Here is a 24,772-nt window from a genome sequence, read left to right on the forward strand (position 1 = left end):
GCTGTCTAGCTTGGTCATAACTTTTCTTTTCTTTTTATTTCATAGCTGCAGTCACCATCTGTAGTGATTTTGGAGCCCAAAAAATAAAGTCTGCCACTGTTTCACAATCTATTTGCCATGAAGTGATGGGACCATGATCTTAGTTTTCTGAATGTTGAGCTTTAAGCCAACTTTTTCACTCTCCTCTTTCACTTTCATCAAGAGGCTCTTTAGTTCATCTTCGCTTTCTGCCATAAGGGTGGTGTCATCTGCATATCTGAGGTTATTGATATTTCTCCCAGCAATCTTGATTTCAGCTTGTGCTTCATCCAGCCCAGCATTTCTCATGATGTACTCTGCACATAAGTTAAATAAGCACAGTGACAATATACAGCCTTGATGTACTCCTTTTCCTATTTGGAACAAACTTAGGCCCAGAGAGGTTAAGCAGCTTACTCGAGGTCACACCGGGTAAGTGAGGTCACTCACTTAGCTGTGAGTCCTGCAGCTAAGGTTTCGACTTGGCTCAGCCTGGCTCTAACAAAGTGCTCTTCCAATGCCCCTCCCTCTCTCTCCAGAAGCAGACGGACGTATGACACCATCTCTTGGGGAGGCTAAACCTTCCTCCACTCAGCACAACTGAATGAGAGGAGGGAGGTTGTGCTTGACCCTGACTCAGGACTCAATCCACTCTCTTCAGCAACCCCACAGGACTATTCGGTCCAAAAACCGAGGCAACTCAATCAGAAAGAGTCAGTCTGAAGACCAACTAAATAGCCTAAGGGTTATAGGCAGAGGCACCAGATAGAATTAAATCCAATAAAAAATCAGACCAAGGTACCAATAACCCTGGGGCTGCAAACTCAAATCTGAAACAGGAGACACCCAGACAATGGAACCAGTGGAGTGGGCCAGTGGAGTGGGAACTGAGGCGAGCGGAGGGGCACACGCCCCGAACAGCAGAGGAGGCTGCAACTCAGCTCTAGCTGATGGTGGCCTTGCCCGGATTTCTTATTTTAAAGAAAAGGGAGAAATTTAAATTTTCATGCGCATCTTCCAACTCTTAAATGTCAGCCAAAAAGATTAAATTGTTTTTCAACACCCATGGAGGGAGACTAAAAACACATCTAAAGGCCAGACTCAGGCTGCAGGCAGACAGCTCCCCAACTCTACAAAAACCAAATCAGCTGTGCAGATTTAAAGTCATTTTTTTTTTTTTTTTTGCTGTGGTCTCCTGGGATGTGAGCCAAGCAACAAGAGTCCTGTTTCGAAAAGGCCCTTCATGAGCAGGCGCCGTGGACTTACATTTCAAAATCCGACAAACTCTGGTCTTCGGATGTTTGACTCAAATCTCCGGGCACCTGTCATCAGGAGAGGGGGGGAGGGGGAGAGAGAAAACACATCACGGTTACCATGGTTTGCATAATCACGGGAAATTCTGACTCTCAATGGTCCCTGAACATTTCCTGTTCAGAATGAGGTGAAGCAGCAGTTACGGGAAAACAGTAAAGAGATTTTGTGGAAGGATGGTTAGAGACGGAGTTACAGTAGTAAAAATATGCCACCATGAAAGATCTCAATTACCTTCACAGGAAAAAAAAAGGCTGTTAATCCCATTGAGATCATTGTGGGCGCGAAAAAGCATGTAATTCTGGAGCTAGAGAGCGCTAATTAGGAGCTGAGAGGTGAGATATCAAACATGCAATGGCAAAAAATAGTCACTGTGACCAGGATGACGGTCACATACACAGACACACCTGGTGTGCAAACACAGAAGCGGCTCCATCCTTTCCCCTCCCGTGTGTGGGCAATTTAAGGCAGCTGAGTATGACCTTCTCTTCTGACTCAGAAGGGCCCCATGAGAACAGGACTGGGTGCAAGACGCTAAATCACCTGGTGGGATGGTAATTCTCGCAGACAGCAGACAGCTGGCACTAGTAGATGCTCAGTCAATCATGATGCTATCAGACCCTGGGAGTGAGTTTCCTTTTGTGACAGGATCGTATGTGAACTGGAGGTGACTTCCCCAGTGGTCCTGTGGTTAAGGATCCGCCTGCCAATTCAGGGCACATGGGTTCCATCCCTGGCTCAGGAAGATCCCATATGTCCTGGGGGCAACTAAGCCCAAGCGCCCCAATACTGAAGCCCTTGCACCCTATAGCCTGTGCTCAGCAACAGGAGAGGTCACTGCAAGAAGAAGCACTGCAACTAGGGAGTGTCCCCCACTCGCCACAACCAGGGAAAGCCCACGTGCAGCAATGAACACCAAGCACAGCCAAAAAATAAAATACGCTTTTTTTAAAAAAGGAAAATAAATGTGAACTGGAGAGAATTTAAGACTGTGGATCAAAACTGAGAGGAATCCAGTGGCACAGAGAAGGGGGAGAGGTGATGAGGGAAAGGGGCCCTTCGTTTCACACTGTTCACCGTCAGGGCATTCATGTTATCTTCAATCATCATTAATTGTGGTTAACGGGGACTTCCCTGGTGGCCCAGTGACTAAGATTCTGTGCTCCCAATGCAGGGTGCCTAAGCTCAATCCCTAGTTGGGGAACTAGATCCCACATGCCGCAACTAAGAACCGGCACAGCCAAATGAGTAACTTTTTAAATGATTTTTAAAAATCGTGATAACGATTCTGGGGGTGGGTAATGTCCCCCAGATGAGAGAATACAGGCTCTCAGAGGCTGAACTTGTCCAAGGCCACACACGTAGGAAGGGGAGACAAATTCAGGTCTGTTCCACTTTCAAGGCTTTTCTACTACCAACCCTTAGCAAAGAGGAAAAGGTAGCTCAAAGGTGACGGGAGGAGGAGAGACTTGACAAAGCTCTGCCTGAATAGAGGATAAGAAGACACTAGGAGGCAGTCCCTAAAGAAACAGCAGGCTCCTTTGGGAGGCAGGAAGAGGGATGGGTAAGCAGCCTGGGCTCTGGGACCACATGGCTCCCGATCTAGTCCTGAGCCCCTAACAGCATGGCCATGAGCAAGTCACCTGACTTCTCTGTGTTGTACTGTCCTTGTCGGTGAAATGGGTATAACGGTCATAGGCACAGGTTTATCCAGAGCACAAGAGGTGCTGACACGTCTTGTGTGTGTGGAACAGTGCCAGGCAGGTAGGAGGGTCTCCCTGATTGACTTGTGTGCTATAATAGTAATATGACAGCACAGGGCTTCCCTGGTGGCTCAGCTAGTAAAGAATCCATCTGCAATGTGGGAGACCTGCATCTGATCCCTGGGTTGGGAATATCCCCTGGAGAAGGGAACGGCTACCCACTCCAGTATTCTGGCCTGGAGAATTTCATGGACTATACATAGTCCATGGGGTCGCAAAGAGTCGGACACGACTGAGCGACTTTCACTCACTCACTGAATAACATGACAACTACTGAGAAGGAACAGCAGTGTGCTATCCTTGACACCAGACACTAATCTGCCAACAACCCTAGGGGTGTCTCACCTTCTATTCGGCAGCCCAGAAGGAGGACGGCCAATTTGAGCCCTTTCCAGGTTCCTGGAGCTAATAAGCAATTCAACTGGGCTCTGGGCAGCAGGCTGTGCTGAGGAGCTGATGCTGAGAGAGTCTTTGAAGTCCAGCAAAGAGAAACCTGCCTAACCACTTGAGAAAACATCAGTTTCTTTCCTCCTTTTTTTTCTTTTTTAATTGGAGGATCATTGCTTTACAATATTGTGTTGGTTTCCACCATACAACACCACCAATCAGCCATGTGATAGTCGCTCAGTAGTGTCTTGATTCTTTTTGACCCTATGGACTGCAGCCCGCCAGGCTCCTCTGTCCATGGAGATATACATGTATATCCTCTCCCTCTGGAGCCTCCCTCCCCTGAGTCCACCAATCCCAGCCCTCTAGGTTGTCACAGCACCATGCTGAGCTCCCTGTGTTAGACAGCAGCTTCCCCCAGCTATCTATTTTACACATTGTAGTGCACATAGGCCAATGCTACTCTCTCAATTCATGCCATCCTCTCCTTCCCCTGCTGTGTCTACAAGTCCATTTTCTATGCCCGCATCTCTGTTACGACCTGCAAACAGGTTCACCAGTACCGTTTTTCTAGATTCCATATATATATGTTAATATATGGTATTTGTTTTTCTCTTTCTGACTTATTTCACTCTGTATAACAAGCCTGAGGTTCATCCACCTCAGTTCAACTGAGTCACATTCGTTCCTTTTTATGGCTGAGTAATATTCCATCGCATATATGTATGACAATTTCTTTATCCATTCATCTGTTGATGGACATCTAGGTTCCTTCCATGTCTTGGCTATTGTTAATAGTGCTGCAATGAACAAAAGACCAGAAACTTCCTGGGCTGGGAGTTGGGGTGGCCCTGTTGTTAGACGGACTGTCATTTTCCTCAGGGTGTCTAGGGTGAGAGCAGGTACAATCCCTTGGGGGAAGCCATGAGGTTGTGTGTACCAAGATCCCTAAAACATCTTCATCCTTTGATCCAGAAATCACACTCCCAGGATTCATCCAGAGGAAACAAAGACGTCAACAAAAATTTACATCGAAGATGATTCCTCTTTCCAGGCTTAGACAAGTAAAAGAAAAAAGAATCTAACAGTACAACTACAGAGGAATGATTCAAGAAATTATGACATGTCCATAGGAGATATCTGGTTTAAAAAAATGAGTTATACACATAAATACATAAACACACACTCATGAGGGTACAAGCACAAAAATAATTCTGGGAAAGTATATAAGAAAACAGCAACACTGATAACAGATTAGGAGTGGGATTGGGGAGAAAAATTACGCTTATTTTTCATTCGCTATCTTTCTGTAAGATTGAAAAACAATGATCGAGTAGACTGCTTTAAAAGAATTTAAAGGTGCTTTTGAAGAATGAGATAGCATTTCATGTGCAGTTATGAAACCATCTAAAAGATAAACCATAACAGGAAAGCGAGAGCAGGCTACAGATGGTGGGTGTAATACACTACCTTGGGTGCAAAAATGGAGAAGGAAGAATATCAAGTTGTATCTATTTTTTTTTGCATTAGGAAGGTATAGAAGTGAAGTTCAAGGCACCAATCAAAGGGGTACGAGCCCTGGGGGCAGGGACTGGACAGCAAGGTGGGAGTGAGGTTATTCATTCAACACATTTTTATATCTACTATTTGAGTTCTGAAATAAACTAATATCCATTAAAAATGTAAACTAAAATGTATTATCCCATCAAAGAGTGCTCTTGATAAACTTTTAATGGCACAGAAAAAAAGCTCCTGTTCTCTGTTTAATAAAATGCTACTTTGGAATTCCCTGGTGGTCCAGATGGTTGGGACTTTGCACTTTCACTTCTAAGTGCACTTAAGCAAGAATACTGGAGCGGGTAGCCTATCCCTTCTCCAGGGGATCTTCCCAACCCAGGAATCGAACAGGGGTCTCCTGCATTGCAGGCAGATTCTTTACCAGCTGAGATACCAGGACTCAGATTTAATTCCTGGTCAGGGAACTAGGATCCCAAAAGCTGTGCGGCACAACCAAAAAAAAAAAAATTTTTTTTTTTAAAGCTGCTATTAACATGAACTGCAAACACCCAGTATGTGTCCTAGATAAAACTAGCAATGACTGTGGATCAGTAAGGTGGGGATGGAAGAGATCCGAAAGACAGTGGGGTATCAGAGAGAGGGCAGTCAAATGAATCTGTAGCATGTGTCTGGACTTCTCTGTACTTTCTACAAGGAAGATGCATTAATCCTGTAACCACTAATAGATGCATCTGGATCGCAATAATGTGTAAAGTAAATAAAACATTCTTTGCAATCCTCCTCCACTGGATGGGAGGGCCTATGTCTTCACGTCTCCCTTGCATCGGGGATGCAAAAGGGCTGAGGGCAGCTCTGAAGCCCGTCTTCCAAACACCACTCTCCCCCTGCTGCTTCCACGTGGAATCCAGTGCCTTCTCTGGAACTTGCTTCTCTGAGTTTACTTCTGCACCTAAGCCATCACTTTGCTGACAAAGGTATGTTGAATTGAAGCCTTTTGACTTTTGGTTTTTCCAGTAGTCATGTATGGATGTGAGAGTTGAACTGTAAAGAAGGCTGAGCACCAAAGAACTGATGCTCTCAAACTGTGGTGCTGGAGAAGACTCTTGAGATTCCCTTGGACTGCAAGAAGATCAAACCAGTCCACCCTAAAGGAAATCAGTCCTGAATTTTCATTGCAAGGACTGATGCTGAAGCTAAAGTTCCAATACTGTGGCCACCTGATGCAAAGAGCCAACTCATTGGAAAAGACTCTGTTGCTAGGAAAGATTGAAGGCAGGAGGAGAAGGGGGTTACAGAGGATGAGATGGTTAGATGGTGTCACTGACTCAATGGATATGAGTTTGAGCAAACTCTGGGAGATAGTGAAGGACAGGGAAGTCTGGTATACTGCAGTCCACGGGGTCGCAAAGAGTCAGACATGACTGAGCGACTGAACAACAACAAGACTGGAAGAAGCTTCCTTGGCATGACGTGAGTCAGGCAAACAGATCAGAGGCAGGAATCCCAGACCGTGAATGCATCAGTGGCATCACCACACTGCCTTTGAGTGCAGCCTTGTCTCAGTTCAGACATGAACAAAGCTTGGACAAAGGGAACTTCATTCACAAAAAGGAAGGTTTTGACTGCCTGTCTCACCAGGCTGAGGGGAAGGGTGACCAGAGAGATCAAAACAAAAGAGGACAAGCTAAGGTCTTTAAGGACAGATGCTATTTTACAGTGATGTGAACAGAGAGCTTCTTCAAAGTGATCGATTTTAAAAAGAAGGTAGATGTATGACAAAAACCACCACAATATTGTAAGGTAATTGTCCTCCAATTAAAATAAACTTTTTTTAAAAAAAAGAAGTTATTTTCCTGACAGATAACTTTCCCTTTGGGTATGTTTGGTGTGGTGTAGTCCACGAGGTCGCAAAGAGCCGGCCAAGACTTAGCGACTGAACAAAACATCAAATGCTTGTTTGTAGGGACCCTTTCAAACAGTGGGTGTAAGTATCTGCTGCTGCTGCTAAGTCGCTTCAGTCGTGTCCGATTCTGTGCGAACCCATAGACGGCAGCCCACCAGGCTCCCCTGTCCCTGGGATTCTCCAAGCAAGAACACTGGAGTGGGTTGCCATTTCCTTCTCCAATGTAAATATCTGAGAGTTGTTAAACCCTTCCTGCTCAGGAGCTTTTCTTCTAATTGGTGGTATTATTGGCATTAGCAAGTCAGGAGATACGAGTCATCCTCAGTTTCAGGGAGGCTGGCTGGAAAAAGAATCCATGAACTTTCTGACCTTGGTGGATCTATCTTGAAAATAAGGCCTGGGTCGACAGCAAATGCAGGATGACAACATGGCAAATCTTCTTCACCAACTTAACCAGGTATCTTTTCATAGTGTCTATAGAGACTGGAGAAGGGAGCATCTGAGGGTTACAGCAATCATCCCGAAAGCTGATTTGACTTCCAATTCTGGCCGTGATAGAAGTGTGGGGCAGAGATTTTGTTAAGAAAAACCAGCTTTCTATTGATACTGGCCACAAACATCCCTCATGCCTTCCTGAAGCCCCGGGACTCTTGGAGGACACGCCTCCGTGATGGAGCCTTCTCTCTGGTTCCCACCAACCCAGAGCATGAGAAAGCATGGTCATCCTCACCTCCCTTCTCCCTGGTCCCACAGAGGAGGCGGCTCACCATCTGGGCTGTGGTCTTGGCGGGAGGGTCAGGGGGCAGTATGATGGTTCGCAGGGAAAGGCAGAGCCTATGGCTGGAGACAAAGAGCAGCCAGGATTTCGGGGCCTTTCTGGAGTGAACACCCCAGGTGCTGCACACATTAGCGTGTAGGGACAGGCAAGACCCACAGACAATCAGAACCCTTTTTCATCTCTGGGTACACAAGGCAGCCTTCACTGATTGTCTGAGAGGTCACGTGGCTCTCTGAAGGCCCTGCTAGAAAGCAACAGCGATGGTGGCTGGAGGGGAAGCCAAAGTGTGGTGAATGCCTCTTGTTGCTGTTCAGTCGCTCAGTCATGTCCGACTCTTTGCGACCCTATGGACTGCAGCACGACAGACTTCCCTGTCCTTCACTATCTCCCAGAGTTTGCTCAGACTTATGTCCATTGAGTCAGTGATGCTATGTAACCATTTCATCCTCTGTCACCCCCTTCTCCTGCCTTCAATCTTTCCCAGACTCAGGGTCTTTTCCCATGAATCAGCCCTTAGCATCCAGTGGCCAAAGTTGAATGCCTACAATGCACCAAAGTATTCGCACACTTAATCCTCTAATAAACATGTGAAGCAAGCATTACTGCAAGTCACGTCCCCCTCCTTTCTTTCCCCAGCCTGTGTGCAACTGGCTCTTCCCCCATCTTTCAAGATTCAGCTAAAAGATGACTTCCTGTGAGACACCTTCCTGACCACCAGAACTAAGCACACCCTCCACTGCCACCCTGTACTGTCCCTGGGGCTCAGGCTGCAACTGGTTGCTCCCTGCAAGCTCGGGGACAGCAGCCTCCATGTCTTCTCATTCATACTGGCCCTGGCACACTGTGGGCACTGACTGAGTATCTGGGACTGAGGAAGCAAGGGAGTGATGAAGGAAGCTCCATTTCCATGGAAGTGTCAATCAAGCCTCCAACTGCTCTGGAGCAAATCCTCAGTCATCATGCATGAGAAGGATGAGCTAGTTTGGAGATAAGAGGAACCAAAGGAAGAGAATCACAGGCTTTGTCTTCTAATTACAGGGCTCTCGGATTCAATGCTCAGAAGACAAGGCAAAAAGGCAGACAATACAGGACTGTGAATCTTGGTCCCAATCATGAAATGACACCCGTAATTTATGTCTTCCAGTCGCTTTCTCACACACCCCTCTTTTCAAATAGCCTTCCCCAAAGTGATTAGCTCTCACTTTGCACTGCCAGAAATGACAACTATTTCACATTCCACCAATACCCTGCTTTCTCATCTCACTTTTTAAGAAGGAATAACACGTCAGATGCATGGCTGTCTCCAGCTTGGTTGGCTGGGCCAGAGGACAGCCCTAAGCTCTCCTCGCGTCCCCAGGAGGGAGGCAGCTATCTGGTCTGGACCACTTTCAGGGTTCTGTGCTTATCTGTTAATTTGTTCTTTTGTTTGTACAAATATACAATTAGAGGTGTCAGCGGAGGCCAAAGACTCTCCGCTGGGAATAAAGAACTGGCAAACAAGAACTTTAAAGAGTTATTAATTCTGTCCTCTGAGTAGTCCTGGAAGCTTGCACAAATGCAGCCTGGCACACTTCTGTAAACTTTTTTTGGATGTGTCTGTTTTTCCCCAAAGACTCTGAGGGTCTCAAGGACCATATTCTCAGGGCCCCAGATGATATCGGGTACGTACTGATCGCTCGGAGCATGTTTCCCGTGGATGAATAAACACATAGATGAACAAATAGATGGGGGACGGGACAGTGGATGAGAGCAGAAATAAGAGGGTCAGGTTGGGAGACAAAAATTATCTAATTTATTGAGAATGGACATCTAGTTTTTTTCCCCAAGTGATTAAGTTGCATGGACAACATCTGTACAAAGGGCTTACTAAGTGGCATTTACTCTCACGGTTCAGAGACAGAGTTCAAGGGCATTGGACAGAACAGACGGACGTTTGGGGCCCGGCAGTCCCCACCCACGAGTGAAGCGCCAGCTGCTCCAGTAAAGATGTACACACCCTCGTTACTCAGACATTTAGTCCGCAAATCCACATTAGGTTCCTCTTATGGCCCTGGCACTCTGGGTACCAGAGAGTTGGCAGAGGAGATGAAGGAGCACACTGTCCACCCAGGGAGACAGTCCTTAAACAACTGATAACACAATTATGGTGTGAAAAGTCCACAGAGAAAAACTAGGCTCACTAAGGTGTCTGGGAAGGCAACAGGGAGAGAGGTTTGGAGGGACCGTGGCGAGAGCTGGGGCCCAAAGGAGGAGAGCAAGGCTCTGGCCTTTGCGTAGAAGGAAACCTCCAAGCAGATTTAAGCAAGAGAGAGACTGGAAGAGATCCCATCCGAGTAAGTCACTCTGGCTGCAGAGGAAAGATCGAGCAATAGGCAAGAGGGAACAGCCAGGAGGCTGCTGAGTAAGTGTGTGTGTACACACACACACACACACACACCATCTCAATTCTGGACGCCAGATCATTTGCCAACCTGTCTGCCCATCACCTTTTCATCGACAGATTTTTTTTAAGGCGGACCTCTAGAAGAAATCCACAACTGTCTATAGCTTTTCTAGGCTTAATTGCTAATAGAAAGCTACCCCTAAACAAAGCTCATCCATGACCCCAAAAGTGAGTCCGTGACTGTGGCCATAGTGTAAAGTCACAAGACCAGTGGCCCCTCCTCTATATCTGCACTCCTCCGCATTCTCCAGTAACTGGCCAGTGTTCCAAGCTGGCCTGTGTTGATCTGTGCCCTCACCTTGTCCCTGTGTTAGCCTGGCCCTGTGCCACACATCCAGCAGGACCAGGTGTAGGATTTCCTTTTCTGGAAGCCTCTCTCAGTGACTGCACTCTGGGAGCACCTATGGTCTGCATTGCCCTCACGGCACGTGGTCAGCGTAACAGGTGTGGAGACCACACAGCTCCGGTAGAATTTCTTGAAGAGGCAGCACTGAGGGGGCAGGAACATCTTCATCAGGGCAGACCTGCATTTTTTTAGTTCAGGCTCACCAATTTACTAATACTCTAGCCCTTCAGCAGGTCATTCAACACATGAGCCCATGTTTCCTCATCTAACATTCAAGGTAACAATTAACCATACCTTCTGAGGTTGTTAGTTCCCTAGTGACTCAGGCGGTAAAAAAAAAAAAAACTGCCTGCAATGTGGGAGACTCAGGTTTGATCCCTGACTTGGGAAGATCCCCTGGAGAAGGGCATGGCAACCCAGTCCAGTATTCTTGCCTGGAGAATTCCATGGACAGAGGTGGGTCACGGTCCATGGGGTTGCAAAGAGTCGGACATGACTAAGCGACTTTCCCTTCCGAGGTTGTTGGAAGGAAGGTGGAAGATAATCCATATGAAGTTCTTCTCAATATGACTAGCAGATCTGGAAATTTTTCTTGGAAAACTCGTAACTACAAGTGTTGGAGATTGTGAATAGCTTTTAAAGATCACAAAATAGGTGGGGGTGTCCTTTGGTATCTGCAGGGGATTGGTTCTAGCACCCTTATAGATACCAAAACCCGAGAATGCTCAGATCTTATACAAAATGGTGTAGTATTTGCATGTCACCTACGCACATCCTCCCAGGCACTTTTAAGTCACCTCTAAGGCAATGGCACCCCACTCCAGTACTCTTGTCTGGAAAATCCCATGGACGGAGGAGCCTGGTAGGCTACAGTCCATGGGGTCGCTAAGAGTCGGACACGACTGAGCGACTTCACTTTCACTTTTCCCTTTCATGCACTGGAGAAGGAAATGGCAACCCACTCCAGTATTCTTGCCTGGAGAATCCCAGGGATGGCGGAGCCTGGTGGGCTGCCATCTATGGGGTCGCACAGAGTCGGACACGACTGAAGCGACTTAGCAGCAGCAGCAGCAGCTTCAGTTATGAAGTTTCAAACAATCTCGAGCGAGAGACTCAGGTTTCTTAGGAAGGAGCTGAGAGCATTCAACTTATCCAAACTCACTCCCGCTACAGATGAGGAGTGGCTGGGTCCCCCATGCATACTTCTTCAGCCTCACACCACATCGGGGGGCTTGTCTGCTCCTGACAGGTCCCAAAGTTTCTAGAAGCTGCTGCAAGGGCTTAGTGGTCAGAGGGCCTCCCCTCATGCCCTTCTTCGGCAAGACCAGCTTAGCTTCTAGGGACTTCCCTGGAGATCCCGTGGTTAAGATTCTATGCTTTCACTGCAAGGGACAGGGGTTTGATCCCTGGTCGGGGAACTAAGATCCTGATGATGCACAGCAAAAGCAAACAAACAACAACAGCAAAAATAAAAATAAAAATATACCCTAGCTTCTATCAATACTTCAACGCATTTCCCAAACTGAGTTTCCAAGGCAGACCTCCTTTCAAAGAAAAGGTTACACAAGCATGATTTACTCAAAAAGAGAGAAGTTTAGGACACACTGTGCAAACTGCCTCATCTCATCCTCAACTCGCATTGAACAGCCAGAGACAGAGAGGCACAGAGCTGCCAGAAGATGCCGAGGAGAAGCGGCACTGTGTAAAGTCTAGAATCCAAACCTGTCCTCCCCGGGCTTCCATTGTAACTGGCAAGTGGGTGTAGAGTTTCTCCGAATACACAGCAAACAACTGAAGCTGTCACTTAGAAATCAGCCAGACCACAAGCCGCATTGACAGCATTAAGATGTACCAAGGAGGTTTAAGCAGCAGGTCTGAGGAGCTCACGGCTGCAGACAGGAGCCGATCTGGGTCTATCTGGGTTGACTGCGCTGGAGACACCAGGCTATAAGGACAACAGAAGCCCCTCACCTCCACTCCCCAGCTTGTTCATTTTTACATTTCCGGTTCATAAACCAACTACCTCTCCAGATTCGAGGTCAAGGGTTGGTACACGATGGCCCACAGGCCAAACCCAGCCTGCGTTTGTAAATAAATTTTCTGTGGAACACAGTGACACGGCTATGTGTGTGTATCACCTGCAGCTGCTGTCGCTCTATCCCCAAAGTCCAGTCCCTGTGACAGAGGCAGTAGCACCAGCGACACCTAAAACGTTGACTCTCTGGGCATCTATCGGAAAAGTCTGCCCACTTCTGTCGCTGATGCCCAAACAGATGTAGAGCAATTATCGGCAGTTTCAGGGAAACACTTCTTCACACAAATGTTTGAGCTCCACAGCTTCATGAAAGGACTTTCATTGACTTGAGAGTAACGAGACACCCCAGATCTTAATGGAGGGGGAGGGATAAGAAGTGACATTTAAGGTATCGTGTATTAATGCATATATATGGAATCCATAAAAACGGGACCGGGGGGATTTGCAGGGCAGGAACAGAGGCATCAGGAGGTGGGGGCGGAGGGGGAAGGAGGCTTGAGAGGGAGGGGATAGATGCGTGAAAGTGAAAGTGTTAGTCGCTCAGTCGTGTCCGACTCCTCGTGACGCCCCCCCCATGGACTGCAGCCCGCCAGGCTCCTCTGTCCATGGGATTCTCCAGGCCAGAATACTGGAGTGGGTCGCCATGCCCTTCTCCAGGGGATCTTCCCGACCCAGGGATTGAACCCAGGTCTCTCGCATTGCAGGCAGATTCTCTACCATCTGAGGGGGGTGGGAGTGGGAGGGAGGTTTCAGAGGGAGAGGATATATGTATACGTACAGCTGATTCCCACTGCTGTACAGCAGAAACCAGCACAACATTGTAAAGCAATTATACTCCGATCAAAAAAATTTTTTTAAAAACAAGTGACATTTAAGGATCCAGGCCCTTATATATATATGCATTTACCTCAACCTCACAGCAGTGTTTCACCGTTGAGGATCCTGTGTTTGGCCCTATTCCGCGACAGGCTCAGGGGCCTCTGTGAGGTGCCTGTGGACACACAGAGAATTCAAAGCCCAGTTTAGCTCAACCCCGAGCTGGGCCTAGACCCACTGCCTCCGCCCAGAGAATCAAGAGCGCAAAACAAGAATCCAGGCTAATCTCTGAAGGCAGGAATCTGTTCCTGTGACAGAAATGAAGACACTCGGGCGATCAGAGAGGTATTCACCTTCCCTCTCTGCGGCTACCGATGTGTCCAGACTGTATTTCTGCCCTCACGGGTGTGGTGATTACATCGGCAGACGAGTGGGCACTGCTGACTGGCAGATAAAAGCAGAAGGACTCTGGAATCTTTCCTCCCAGGATTCTTTATGGGGATTTAATGTCTACTCTTTCTAAATAACAGAGCCACACCCTGGAGGCTGCTTCAGGACTGTGGAGTGGGCTGGCGGGTAAGTTTCTCAGGAATTTCTCCAGCCATTCCCAGAGAATGCCCAGGTCCTCAGGGAAAGACGCAGACTCTGGTGTCTTAAAGTCCGGCACCTCTGAGCCTTACCGCTTACTATCTATGAAATCTGTGCCCAGTTCCCTCTTCTGTAAAACGGGACCAGCACTCGCCCATCCCAACCTCTGTACCATTTGGTTATAAATCACCCAACACGCTGCCTGTGTGGTTAGTGCATCGCCTTCGCCTGCCATTTCTCACCTTCCCTGTCACCTCCCTGCAGGAGAAAGACAACAGGAAGGGGAACTTGGGCCAGCGCTGAACTTCAGCGATCCTGCCTTCAGCTTAGGTTGGTTGGTTTGACTGCGCTGGGTCTTGGTTGAGGTCCATGGGGGACTCCTCTTGTTTTGGACCATGGGCTCTAGACTAGCTGTGGTGCACGGGCTTAGTTGCTCTGTGCCATGGGGGAATCTTAGCTCCCCGACCAGGGATCAAATCCACATCCCCTGCATGGGAAGGCAGACCACCAAGGAAGTCCATTTGTTTTTTTAAATCGGAACCTATTTTCTACTACTGAGAATCCACCACGTCTCCTGATCTGCCTCGGGGGCCGCCCACCAGCTACTCTGAGCAAAGCAGCACTGGCCCCACAGGGAGGAACGGGCCCTTGGGCGAGCCCTCCGTGTCCTCCCACGGAGGGCACTTCTAGTCTGTCCCAGCTGTGTCACAAGGAGCAAAGAGCACTGACGTAGCCCGTGTCCCTCCTAGTCGGTGCTAAGGTGCCAAAGATGGAACGGTCACCTTGGCTTCTGCATACCGGTAACAGAAACCTAGAAGCTCCTCTCTTACTTGACGTGTCTCCTCTGCTGGAACAGAAGGCTTCTTGTGTCATTTCTTACCCTTCAGCTCCTCTCCTATTAACAATGAGCTGGCACTGTATTTGCCACACATCTGCCAATAATACAGCCCAGGCTGAAAACGCATCTGTGGGTTTTCCCTTCCCTGTACTTTGAGGATTTCAATTTTTTTTTAAGCAAACCACTTCTCTTGATTGACATCTTGCCAAGAGGCCCAGCGTTAACAGCAGTGCCCCGACTGCTCTGTGGGGCAGCACTCTGGCAGCTGAGGGCTGGGGGATGCATGCAGGGCAGCAGGACAGCAAGAGTGAAGGGCATGGACACCAGTGCCCAGCCCCCCGGGGCCCTCTCCCCTGCGGTGTCAGCCTGGCAAGTGACTCACCCTCTCTGTGCCTCTGCTTCCTTCTCTGTAGAATAAATACATCAATTCCACCTGCCTTACAGGGTTGTCCTGAAGAAGTGAGACAACTGACGTCAAGTGCAGGGAAGAAAGTCCAAGATGCCAGGGCTTCAAGTGCAGCCGTGGTTGTGGTCACCCAGAGCAGCCTGGCACGTGGAGGCCCAATAGGAATCCTCGCAAGGCCAAGTCCACTGGGCTGGGTGTGGAGACAGATCTAACACTTCCGGAAGGTCTGAGCACCTCTCACTAGTCACACCCACGGCAGCCCAGGGGCTGGCGAGGCCTGGGTCTGGGCAGCTTTGTCTCCCGTCAGTCCTGGAGAAAGAACACAGTCCCTCTGGCTGCAATGCACAGGATACCCTCTGTGTCCTTCACATGAGAAAACCCTAAAAAGGTGACTTTGAAAAGTCACCCAGAGGCGGCTCCTATGGTCCTCACTGTCCCTCCAGACCTGTTATTGCCACTTGTCGACACAGCGGTCGTCCAAACTGCGAGGCTTTTCCTTCGTTTGCGTGTTTGCTCAGGAGCTTTGGGGCAGCTGATGGAGACCGAGGTGGGAGGGGACCACGGGCCACTGGGCGCAACCCCTGCGCATGTCCCTCACCAGGGAGAGGGGCTTCTGGGGCCCTGGCTGGGTGAGAGCCTGGAGATTGGCCGTCCTGCCACCTACCCCGACCCCAGTGTCCTCTCTTCAGAGGCCTGGGGCCCCCAGGGGACGCAGTTTGAAACCCACCACCCTGGAGAAAAACTCCCAATCCCTGAGAGGAGAATCCCCAGGCACAGCCTCCAGGAACTCTGGATTCACTTCCTGCCACGAACCACGTCCAACCCAGGCTCCCTCCTCACCCATTCCCCGGACGTGTGACTTTCATGGTTGGCATCTTCTGAACCCGAAAAGGCTCAGGTGCCCCGACTCAGTAAAGCCTTTAGAATGAGATGTTCCTTTTGCAAAGACAGCTGAGGGCTGCCCCGGGCTATTCCCATGCACTTTGCATGTGTCTTGTTACAGCCCCTCCCATATACCTGGAAGTCACTGGTTTACTCCCTGCTTCTCCGGATGCCTGAGAGCTGACCAGGCCCCAGGCAGTGCTTTCTCCCCGCTCAGATGCCCAGGACCTCTCATAGGGCCCAGCAACGGGGTCATGATCTGTGACATCTATCTTTCTGTCCTAACAGGAAGGTCTGGAAGGAGGAGCACCAAACTCATCAGGATGGTGGTCCTGGGTGGGGGTGGGGATGGGGACTTTAATTTAATGCCTGAATGTTTGCATGCAGAACGTACTCAGGTAATACTGCATGCATGCTGAGTCGCTCAGTTGTGTCCAACTCTTTGCAACCCCATGGACTGTAGTCTGCTGGGCTCTTCTGTCCATGGGATTCTCCAGGTAAGAATACTGGAGTGGGTTGCCGTGCCCTTTTCCAGGGGATCTTCCTGACCAAGGATCAAACCTGCATCTCTTATGTATCCTGCGTCGGCAGGTAGGTTCTTTACTACTAGTGCCACCTGGGAAGCCCACGCATGTAATACCGGTGCTTTCCAAAACAATTTTTAAATGACAGCAGCTGTACTGAGTTGATGGCATGCCCCCTTCAAATGGTATGTCCATATCTTAAGCCCCAGAATCTGTTAACTGTGACTTTATTTGGAAAAACGATTTTACAGATGTGACTAAGTCAAAGATCTTGAAATGAGACCCCCCTGGATTATTCAAGTGGGCCCTAAACTCAATGACCAATGTCCTTACGAGAAAGCCACAGAGAGAAGCAGAGGCCACGTGAAGACAGAGGCAGAGACTGAAACGATGCGGCCACAAGTCAAGGAACGCTCGGGCCGCTGTGAGAGGCAGGAAGGCTCTTCCCCTGGAGTCTCCAGACAAAGCCTGGCTCTGCCAGTGTCAATGCTCTGATTTTATTATTTATTTATTTAAGATTTTAAAGATTTTTTTTTTTTAAGTCTTTATTGAAATTGTTACAATTCAATTTGTTGCTTGTTTTGGCTTTTTGGCTGTCAAGCATGGGACCTTAGCTCCCCGGCCAGGGATCAAACCTGAACCCCTGCATTGGAAGTTCAGTTCAGTTGCTCAGTCATGTCGGACTCTTTGCAACCCCATGGACCACAGCACGCCAGGCCTCCCTGTCCATCACCAACTCCTGGAGTTTACTCAAAGTCATGGTGCATACCATTTCTGTCCTTTATTATGCCCATCTTTGCGTGAAATATTCCCTTGGTATCTCTAATCATCTTGAAGAGATCTCTAGCCTTTCCCATTCTATATTTCTTTGCACTGATCACTGAGGAAGGCTTTCTTATCTCTCCTTGCTATTCTCTGGAACTCTGCATTCAGATGGGAGTATCTTTCCTTTTCTCCTTTGCTTTTCGCTTCTCTTCTCTTCCCAGCTATCTGTAAGGCCTCCTCAGACAGCCATTTTGCTTTTTTGCATTTCTTTTCCATGGGGATGGTCTTGATCCCTGTCTCCTGTACAACGTCACGAACCTCCATCCATAGTTCATCAGACACTCTATCAGATCTAATCCCTTGAATCTATTTCTCACTTCCACTGTACAATTGTAAGGGATTTGATTTAGGTCATACCTGAATAGTCTAGTGGTTTTCTCCACTTTCTTCAATTTAAGTCTGAATTTGTCAATAAGGAGTTCATGATCTGAGCCACAGTAAGCTCCCAGTCTTGTTTTTGCTGACTGTATAGAGCTTCTCCATCTTTGGCTGCAAAGAATATAATCAATCTTATTTTGGTGTTGACCATCTGGTGATGTCCATGTGTAGAGTCTTCTCTTGTGTTGTTGGAAGAGGGTGTTTGCTATGACCAGTGCGTTCTCTTGGCAAAACTCTATTAGCCTTTGACCTGCTTCATTCTGTACTCCAAGGCCAAATTTGCCTGTTATTCCAGGTGTTTCTTGACTTCCTACTTTTGCATTCCAGTCCCCTATAATGAAAAGGACATCTTTTTTGGGTGTTCATGCTAAAAGGTCTTGTAGGTCTTCATAGAACCGTTCAACTTCAGCTTCTTCAGCGTTACTGGTCAGGGCATAGAGTTGGATTACCGTGATATTGAATGGTTTGCCTTGGAAATGAACAGAGATCATTCTGTCGTTTTTGAGACTGCATCCAACTACTGCATTTTCGGAGTCTTTTGTTGACTATGATGGCTACTCCTTTCTTCTAAGGGATTCCTGCCCACAGTAGTAGATAAAATGGTCATCTGAGTTAAATTCACCCATTCCAGTCCATTTTAGTTCGCTGATTCCTAGAATGTAGACGTTCACTCTTGCCATCTCCTGTTTGACCACTTCCAATTTACCTTGTTTCATGGACCTAACATTCCAGGTTCCTATGCAATATTGCTTTTTACAGCATTGGAAGGCAAAGTCTTAACCAATGGACCACCAGGGAAGTCCAAAGCCTTGATATCAGGCTTCTGGCTTTCACAACTGTGAGAGAATGAATGTGTGTTGTTTTAAGCCACCAAGCTTGTGGAGATTTGTTACATTCACTGATCTCTTGCCAGGCCTGTGTTATACATTTTAAATGCCTCATTACTCTAAAGGATTGATACTATCACCATCCTCATTTTATAGATGAGGAAACAGACAGAGAGTTGACTTCACATGCTCAAGGGCACAGGGCTGTAAGTGGCCAAGCCGGGAGTGGACTCAGGCGTGGGCTCCAGAGCCTACAATGCACAGTAACACGTAATGAAAGAACTCAGCCTTGGGGTTTCACAGATCTAGGCTTATACTCTTACTCTGCCATCCCAACCAAGGCCCCCAACTTCTCCAAGCCCCTCTCTCCTCAATTACAAAGCAGGCACAGGACTTCCCTGGTAGTCCAGTGGCTAAGACTCCATGCCCCCAATGCAGGGGCCCCAGGTTCAATCCCTGGTCAGGGAACTAGATCCCATAGGCCAAAGCAAAGATCTTGAGTGCTACAACTAAGACCCAGTACAGCCAAATAAATTTTTTTTTTAATTAAAAAAAAATAAAGCAGGCAAGTAATACTTCCCTGCCGTGCTTATGGATCAAAAGAAAACACAGAGTCTGGGATACAGTATCCCCGTGCAGGGCACAGAGGGAGCCCTCAGCAAGCATCTCCTGAAGGCATGGGAGACGGGTCAGGGTTTTATTTATTTACTGGTAAGGACAGTCATGTCAGAAGTCAGGGGTAGGAAGTGGCTGGAAGACATGTTCTTCCATGAGGAACACACTGCCTACAGGTGCAAACCGTTTCCTACATTTGCTCAGCCAACCCGACCCGCAGCGTGATTGCTCTTGGAAGTGCCAGATGGGTGGGAGGACAGATGGGTCGATCGACTCCACAGAACAGTGTGGGCAGTTGGTCCGCCTTAGGGAGTGTAAAAGATGATGACACTGGTGGGGGAAAGAATTCTTTTAAAGCTGAGCTCCTGTTTTCAAACACTAAAAAGGCCCATTCCGCAATTCGTCCCCAGGCAACTTGCCATGTGATGTCTGGCAATGAACACTCACAGTAACTCCACAATAGTGCACGTGTCAAAGTTAACAGCCTCACCACACACACACACACACACACACACACACACACACACACACACACACACACACACACACACACACACACACACACACACACACACACACACACACACACACACACACACACACACACACACACACACACACACACACACACACACACACACACACACACACACACACACACACACACCAGTGGCTCCCACAACCAGCTAAACAATGGCCACATCACGGCTGGGCAGCTTCCACTTGCTGCCACTGATGACTTAGGAAGCCAATCACCAAAATCCTCCACTCAGAGCCCCAAACCATTCCCTGCAGAGATCACACATGAGAAGCAGTCCTGCCACAGAGGAATTTGCCTGATCTTCAACCTATTATCAATAAGCAATAAATAATGAAGTTTTGCTAAAGATGCTGGGGACAGTGCAATTTAGCACCTGTTTTATAATCACAGCTCCCAAAGTGTGATGCTTCCCTAATCCCTTTGAAACTGATGATTTCCCAAGATAATGCTTTTGGAACTGAGTCAAGGCAGCAAGAGAGCACAGTCCTCAGGCCACAGCCTGGCCCCTGCTCTGTCTCTAGCATGCTGAGTAGAAGCAGGTAATGTCATTTCCTTGCTCTGGACTTTCATTTCCTGTCCAAGGAAAGGAAAGGGCAGGATGAAGAGGTGGACTGTGGCTGTTTAAGGCCTGGCGTCCACTCCCCTCCTGGGAGATCAGCCCACCCAGGGGCTGAGACTCGTGCGGAGCACACCCCATGCCTGGATCCAAGGGTGAGCACCAAATAATGCAGGTCAGTCAGCCCATCCTGTCCTTACAGCCACAGTGATTAGTTCAAGATTGGTCAACAAACCAAACTGGTTCAGTAAGAGTGAAGCCTGGAGATTTTGCTGGCAACACTGGACAGTTTCATTCTTTCTCCTGACAATGACCGAGAAGATGGGGCCACTGCTCACCCCGCTTTCAAGTTTTCAGTGACCCACTGAAACAAATGCCTTGCTCTGCTGATGCCAATCTGACTCGAGTCCTCTGTTTCTGCCACTGAATGCATCCTAACTGATACAGAAACCATGATCCTCTCCAGTGCCGGCATTTATTTCATTTCATGTTTTCCTAGGAAGGCCAAGCCCTCACAGTGAAAACCCAAAGGAAATCCTTCGATCCCTGCTGCCAAGGAGAGACTGTGAGCTGCTTAAGGCTACAGACCACGTCAATCTTGTCTTTGATCTCCAGTTCAAAGAATAGTATGTGGAATCCAGCAAACTGAGAACTCTACACACATGGACTGAAGGAACAGATCAATAAGCAGAGGTCTATACGCTGCAGGCCCCTAGACAACCTTTACTTCTCTAATCAGCATCACCATGAGAGCTGCCATAACCACCAGCATCACGGTTCAGGGAGTGCTACTGAGATGCCAGGCATCAAAAGCTCTGCAGAGATCATCTGACTGAGGCCTCATCACCACCCTGGGAGGCAAGTATGCGGTCACCGCTGGAAGTCACCAGGGCCAGCCACAATAACTCTGCTGTTTCCAGGAGCCTGGGAGGACTATACTTCCCCACCCATTCAAAGCGATGTGTGACCAAGGGACCTGCTTAGCCAATGAAATAAGAGAGAAATGAGGTGTCTCACATCTGGGTGGAAGAGAAGACTGTGTACTCGGCCAGGTTGTCTAGTTCCCCATCACAGCCTGGGTGTGGGTATGAGGATGACAAGATGCAGTAGAGGCCCGGCCAGTTCATGAAGGGCACGCCACATGGACGAGACAGAAACCATTGTGTTTTCCTTACCAGCATTTTGGAGTTCTTTGTTACTGCAGCATAACGCAGCCTACCCTGACTAATGTATCAACTCCATTTTACAGAAGGGAAAACTGAGGCTCAAAGAGGCCTTGTCCCAAACCATGTCATTACTGAAGCAGAGAGGCATGTGCAGGCCAGGAGAAAATGGCCGTGGCCACTGTTCCTCAGGTTCTGAGGAGTTGTTATCTATACCCCCAATCAGCTGACTCAGGGCTTACACTGTCAGCCTGGCCCACATGCTCCTGGTTGGAAATTCTGGGCACTAGGAAAGCAGAGGTGTTGACCCCTCTGTACCTCAGAAACCAAGAGTCCACCCTGAAACAGCAAAACTCAACAAGTTTCCAAACCTCAAGACATCAAAAGTCCAGGAATATAAGAATATATACAGTATAATATAATAATAGCATATAATATTACTATTATCAGTACGACAATGCAAAAAGAATGGAGGAAAAAGATAAAAGAAATAAAATTACTATTGAAGACCAGACTAGAGAAAGTCAGTCGCTCAGTCATGCCTGACTCTTTGTGACCCCATGGACACATGGGGACCCCATGTGACCCCACCAAGAAAATGGTTACTCACTCCAGTATTCTTGCCTGGAGAATTCCATGGACAGAGGTCACAGTCCATGGGTTTGCAAAGAGTTGGACCCTACTGAACGACTAACACATACCTATATACAGAGAGAGTAGATACACAAGAAGTCCTGCCACAGAATTTCTAGATCATAAATTTCTATGACTTCCTGTGACTTCCCTTGTGGTCCAATGACTAAGACTCCGCGCTCCCAATGCAGGGGGCTCAGGTTCGATCCCTGGTTAAGGAACAAGATCCTGCATGCCCCAACTAAAGATCCTGCACGCTACGACGAAGACCAAAAATCCTGTGTGCTGCAACTAAGAGCCAACGCAGCCAAATAAATAAAATAATGTTTTTAAGTCTTCAGATTTAAAATAATAAATTTCTATACAATCATTTCTCTATATTCAATAAAAAGCAGTAACTTTGACTCAAACGCCTCACAACCAAAGAGTGAAACAAAACCAGTTACAAGATTCACTGTGTCCACAAAATAACCAGTGACTGCTGAAAGGAAGCACAGATGTTAGGACCTGCGGGGACGCTCTCCCACCCTCCAGGTGACAGGTGTGAATTAGCAGGTGTCTTCAGCATAGTCCGTGCTAGGCTGTCTCTTAACATACATCCAAGCAGTCCTCCTCCAGTCATTCCTGTCCTGTGTCATCCTCTCCCTGAGGGTGGGCAGGCCCCACTGACTCCTCCTAACCAGCAGATGGAGGTAGAAGTGACGGGAAGCCACCTCCTAGGTCAGGATATAAAAGACTGTGACTTCCATTGAGCTGGTCTCTCTCTTTCTTGGCTCACTCACATGGATGAAGTGAATGGCTATGATGAACCTGGGTGGCAAGAAATGGCCTCCAGCCAACAGCCTGGGAAGAACTAGGCCCTCAGTCCAAAAGCCCCTGAGGAACTAAGTCCTGTCACATGGGTGAGCGTGGAAATAGACCCTTCCCCAGTCAGGCCTGAGATGTTTGTAGCCTGGACCCTGAGAGAGAACCAACTAAACCACGTGGATTCCAGACCCTCAGATACCATAGATCATAAATGTTGTTATCTCAAATTGTTATTCCTGCCTCTACATTTTGGGACAATTTTTTATGCAGAAATTGACAACTGGTACAACCCCTGAAAAGTGTAATGGTGAGTTCTGTTCACTCTTTCTGTGCTAGCCCTTCAGAAATCATTGGTACACTGCCCAGTTAGTCCCAGTGATGCTACAAGAGCCAAAATCAGGAGGCCTAAAACTCGGACCCCGTGATAAAATGGAGCGAGACTTCCCACACTTCAGTCCACCATGAGGCACCGTTGTGATGTTTGCCACATTCGCATATTGTTTATTTGCACTATTGTTCACTGATGTAATTTTTTAATCAACTTACCTTTTTTACTTATAAAATTAACTCAACAGGAAATCACTCTGGCAAACAGAAAACCAAATGTACTTGCTATATAGAGAAAGCAAACTGAATCCAATGAAAGGAGAACATCATTAAATTCTAAGCGTCATGGTTCTCAATACCACCTGTGTTAGAATCACTCATGTCAACAAGAGGGGAGTTCTGGCCCCACTGCAGAGATCCTCCTTCCACTGAACTGGAGTTGAGCTCATGCATCTGGACCTTGAGACATCCTGGAATACATGCTCGTGGCTCATGGGCTCTGGCAAGGGCCTGGATGCTATCAACCCAGCTTGGCTCACATGGGCATCTTCTCTAGCATGCTGCTGATAGGAAGGACCCAGTTGACACTCCAAGGCCAATTCTCTGAATTGCTGGTGCTCCGGTCAACCCCTGACATACAGAGGATGCTAATGTGTCCACAATGAATAAACAGAGGAGGTGTTATCCTGGATCCTGGGGGATGGGCAAGATCTGACCACTGTCCAGGGAAGAAGTGATATTCCAGCCGGGACCCCGGGGCAGAGGGGGGCGAGCTTCCTCCAGCCAGCCTTTACTCTCCCATCAACAGTTTCTCCAGTTAAGCCCTGGTTTGGTTCCAGGCCACCAAGGAAAGCAAAAATTCTCTCTGTAACTGATAAATAATTTCATATTCAAATTGGAAAGGCTTCAAAGAGACATTACAAGAATCAAGGGGTGGGAGACATATGACATTTAGTTCCACGAACATGATGACAGCAAATAAAAAATGAAGACAGCAAATGCTGATCATCGTGAGACATATAAATCCATGATGCCTTGCCAGGGTAGGGGGCAGGCTTAGAGTGTTTTGCTTCAAATTTACCAAGTACTTTCTGAGTAGCCATAGTCAGGATGCTATGGAGGGAAGTGAGAACTAATATCCATTCATTCATTCGTGCCATAAATACTTAATACTCTGCCAGCTACTGGGATACAGTCAAGTTTACAATGGACAAAGGTTGAGGGAGCAAATAACTCTATGCCAAGCAGTGATAAGTGCTATGAAGAAAAATATTAATAATGCAGGGGGTGTGGGTGCTATTTTATTCAGGCTTTTGACAGGCTGATATTTGACCCCAATTTTGGATGATTTAGAGGAATTATCTTATTTAATTCAAACCTCAAAGAACTCTCTTGTGGGCATCACCCCATATAAGGATGGAACAAGAAGAATGAAAAAGTGAGACTGATCAGCTCCATGCTTACCAGTCCTGATGACATGGGGACATTATCTCTCTCACCTGTGCCTTAGTTTCCTTATCTCTAAAATGGAATTGGGACTATCC

At 47.7% G+C, this 24,772-nt stretch overlaps 1 protein-coding gene and 1 non-coding gene across 3 annotated transcripts in view; one reads left to right on the forward strand and one right to left on the reverse strand.

Annotated features, from left to right (window-relative positions):
• Positions 1-24,772, reverse strand: part of SNX29 (sorting nexin 29) — a 585,715-nt gene that overhangs the window by 192,677 nt on the left and 368,266 nt on the right. For both annotated transcript variants that reach the window (XM_081560361.1, XM_081560362.1), the window contains one exon: positions 1,285-1,340. In XM_081560361.1, the coding sequence (XP_081416487.1) occupies positions 1,285-1,340 (56 nt within the window). The remainder of the gene's footprint in view (positions 1-1,284; positions 1,341-24,772) is intronic.
• On the forward strand, positions 18,982-19,054 carry TRNAW-CCA (transfer RNA tryptophan (anticodon CCA)). Its single transcript has one exon. It is a non-coding gene; the product is annotated as a tRNA-Trp (tRNA).

The sequence above is a fragment of the Giraffa tippelskirchi genome, chromosome 13, assembly GCF_054371585.1.
Source record: "Giraffa tippelskirchi isolate mGirTip1 chromosome 13, T2T-mGirTip1v1.2.pri, whole genome shotgun sequence".
In the NCBI taxonomy this organism is placed as follows: domain Eukaryota; kingdom Metazoa; phylum Chordata; class Mammalia; order Artiodactyla; family Giraffidae; genus Giraffa; species Giraffa tippelskirchi.